We start from the raw sequence: 2,039 nt of genomic DNA, 5'->3' as shown, positions 1-2,039 counted from the left end.
ATAAGTAAAACCCTAAGCTAGAAATATATACTAATTTTTTCTAAAAATAGTTTCAAACTTACCTGAGATTTAATTTAATCTTACTTATATATTTTAGATGTTTTCAGCACCAAGCCATCAAAAGATTTACAGCTCCTCGAACTTAAAGACACCTTCAAAACTTTGTTCAAGCTCTAAATCTCATGATGTCCAAGAAGTTCTCAAAAAGAAGCAGGTAATAGCTTTGTTTCCATTCACGTTCCTTAAAGAGTAAAGGATGTATTGAATTCTTAAGGGTTATGTTAACACCTTTGAAAGAATTCACGTAGTTGTGAAACTATATAATAACATTAATTTCTTCCTATTTGTTGTGAACTTGGGGAAGAGAAAAAACCCACAAAAATGTTTTTTAATTGTTTTTTAGTGGTCTTAAAAGGAAGCCTTGTGCTCTAGTACTTAGTTTGAACCATTTAACCAAAGGTCAGCAGCAGTTCAAATCCACCAGTCATTTCTTGGAAGAAAGGTGAACAGTCTTCTATACAGATTACTAGCCTCAGAAACCTTATACAAGGTCGCTGTGACTCAGTGGAAATAGGTTTGAGATTTTTTTGTTTGACCATAGCTAATCCTTGGAGGCAAGGATTCTTAAGCTTTGCCTGACATGCTTTGGACATGTTGTAAGGAGGGACCAGTCCTTGGAGAGGGATGTCATGCTTGAGAGTGTAGAGGTATAGCACAAGAGAGGAAGACCCTCTGTGAGGTGGATTGATTCAGTGACTGGGGTAATGGGGTAGATGTGTCAGAGATAGAGCAGGGTTTAGGGCTGCTATACATACGGTTGTTATGAGTCACAGCTGACTTGACAGCACGTAACAACTACATACCTAATAGCATAAGTAAACTGAAGTTTTCTTCAGTGGCATAGAAAACAGCATTGAATTGTCATTTTTTTCCACCCAAATTCAACAGAGACATCACTTACCACCACTAATTACTGTCAGAACCAACCTATAGCTGATCCTCTAGCAGGTTTTCAGAGGCTGTAAATTGGCATGAGAAGAGATTGCCTGAACTGTATGCCTCTGGTTGGCAGTGCAACTCTTATCTGCTAGGCTGCTAGAGCTCCCTAGAGAGAGACATACACATTTTGTATTTTAGTATTTAAATTCATACTGGGTTTGTGAGTTAAATAATCATGTAGATAGTATTGATTTTGTTCAGTTCTGGATTTGTTACTATTTTTGATTGATGCTCACAGACTTGATTATTTTCCATTCCTCCTAAATTATTAAAGGAGGGTGGAAAGAGAATTTTTCCGAAGGCTTTACATTTTGCTTTCATTTCTAGCATATGGCTACATTTAAATTTTTTCACTTTCAAAAACCAAACAAACTAGATTTTACTTACTCTTCTGACAGTAAAAGGCAGTTCTTCACACAGGCATTCTGATCATTTAAGTAAATAATCCCACAAATATGATAGATTAGTGCTTATTATTTTAAATACTTAAAACATACATAGTTATAAATGTAAACTCTAGTATATTGCAAAAATTATTGAAAGGTTTCATCTTTGGTCTTAGTTATTCTTCATTAAGAGAAAAATCCATCTTCGCGTTGTCTCAGAAGAAATGAGCTAAGAATATTCATTCATTGTCTTCATTTCTTTACCTATTCATATAGGAAGCAATGAAGCTTCAGCAAGATATGAGGAAAAAGAAGCAAGAAATGTTAGAGAAACAAATAGAGTGTCAAAAGGTGAGTTAAGAGCTTTTTATTGCTGGGGTTGATAACACAGAATGGGTTTTTTAATGGATATTTTTAATAGTAATGTTTTTAAACATTTATTTTTAAATACATTCAAGATATTTTTAATTTTTCTTGTTAATTTTTAGATGTTAATATCTAAGCTAGAAAAAAACAAAAACATGAAACCAGAAGAGAGAGCAAATATAATGAAGACTTTTAAAGAGCTTGGAGAAAAGATCTCACATTTGAAAGATGAATTAAAAACATACTCTGCAGTCTCTACACCATCTAAAGTGAAGACGAAGACAGAGG

The 2,039-nt window shown here is 33.9% G+C and overlaps 1 protein-coding gene across 1 annotated transcript in view; it reads left to right on the top strand.

Annotated features, from left to right (window-relative positions):
* The window catches only part of RBM27 (RNA binding motif protein 27), a 118,073-nt gene that overhangs the window by 111,515 nt on the left and 4,519 nt on the right, over positions 1 to 2,039 (top strand). Inside the window, exons 13-15 of the mRNA XM_006891195.1 lie at positions 98 to 214; positions 1,662 to 1,736; positions 1,874 to 2,039. The exon at positions 1,874 to 2,039 is cut by the window's right edge and continues 1 nt beyond it. Of these exons, the coding sequence (XP_006891257.1) occupies positions 98 to 214; positions 1,662 to 1,736; positions 1,874 to 2,039 (358 nt within the window). The remainder of the gene's footprint in view (positions 1 to 97; positions 215 to 1,661; positions 1,737 to 1,873) is intronic.

This window comes from Elephantulus edwardii, unplaced genomic scaffold, assembly GCF_000299155.1.
Source record: "Elephantulus edwardii isolate Elephantulus edwardi_28Jun2011 unplaced genomic scaffold, EleEdw1.0 scaffold00095, whole genome shotgun sequence".
Lineage (NCBI taxonomy): Eukaryota > Metazoa > Chordata > Mammalia > Macroscelidea > Macroscelididae > Elephantulus > Elephantulus edwardii.
The sequence above is the reverse complement of the archived record's forward strand: the minus strand, read 5'-3'. Positions and strand labels throughout refer to the sequence as shown.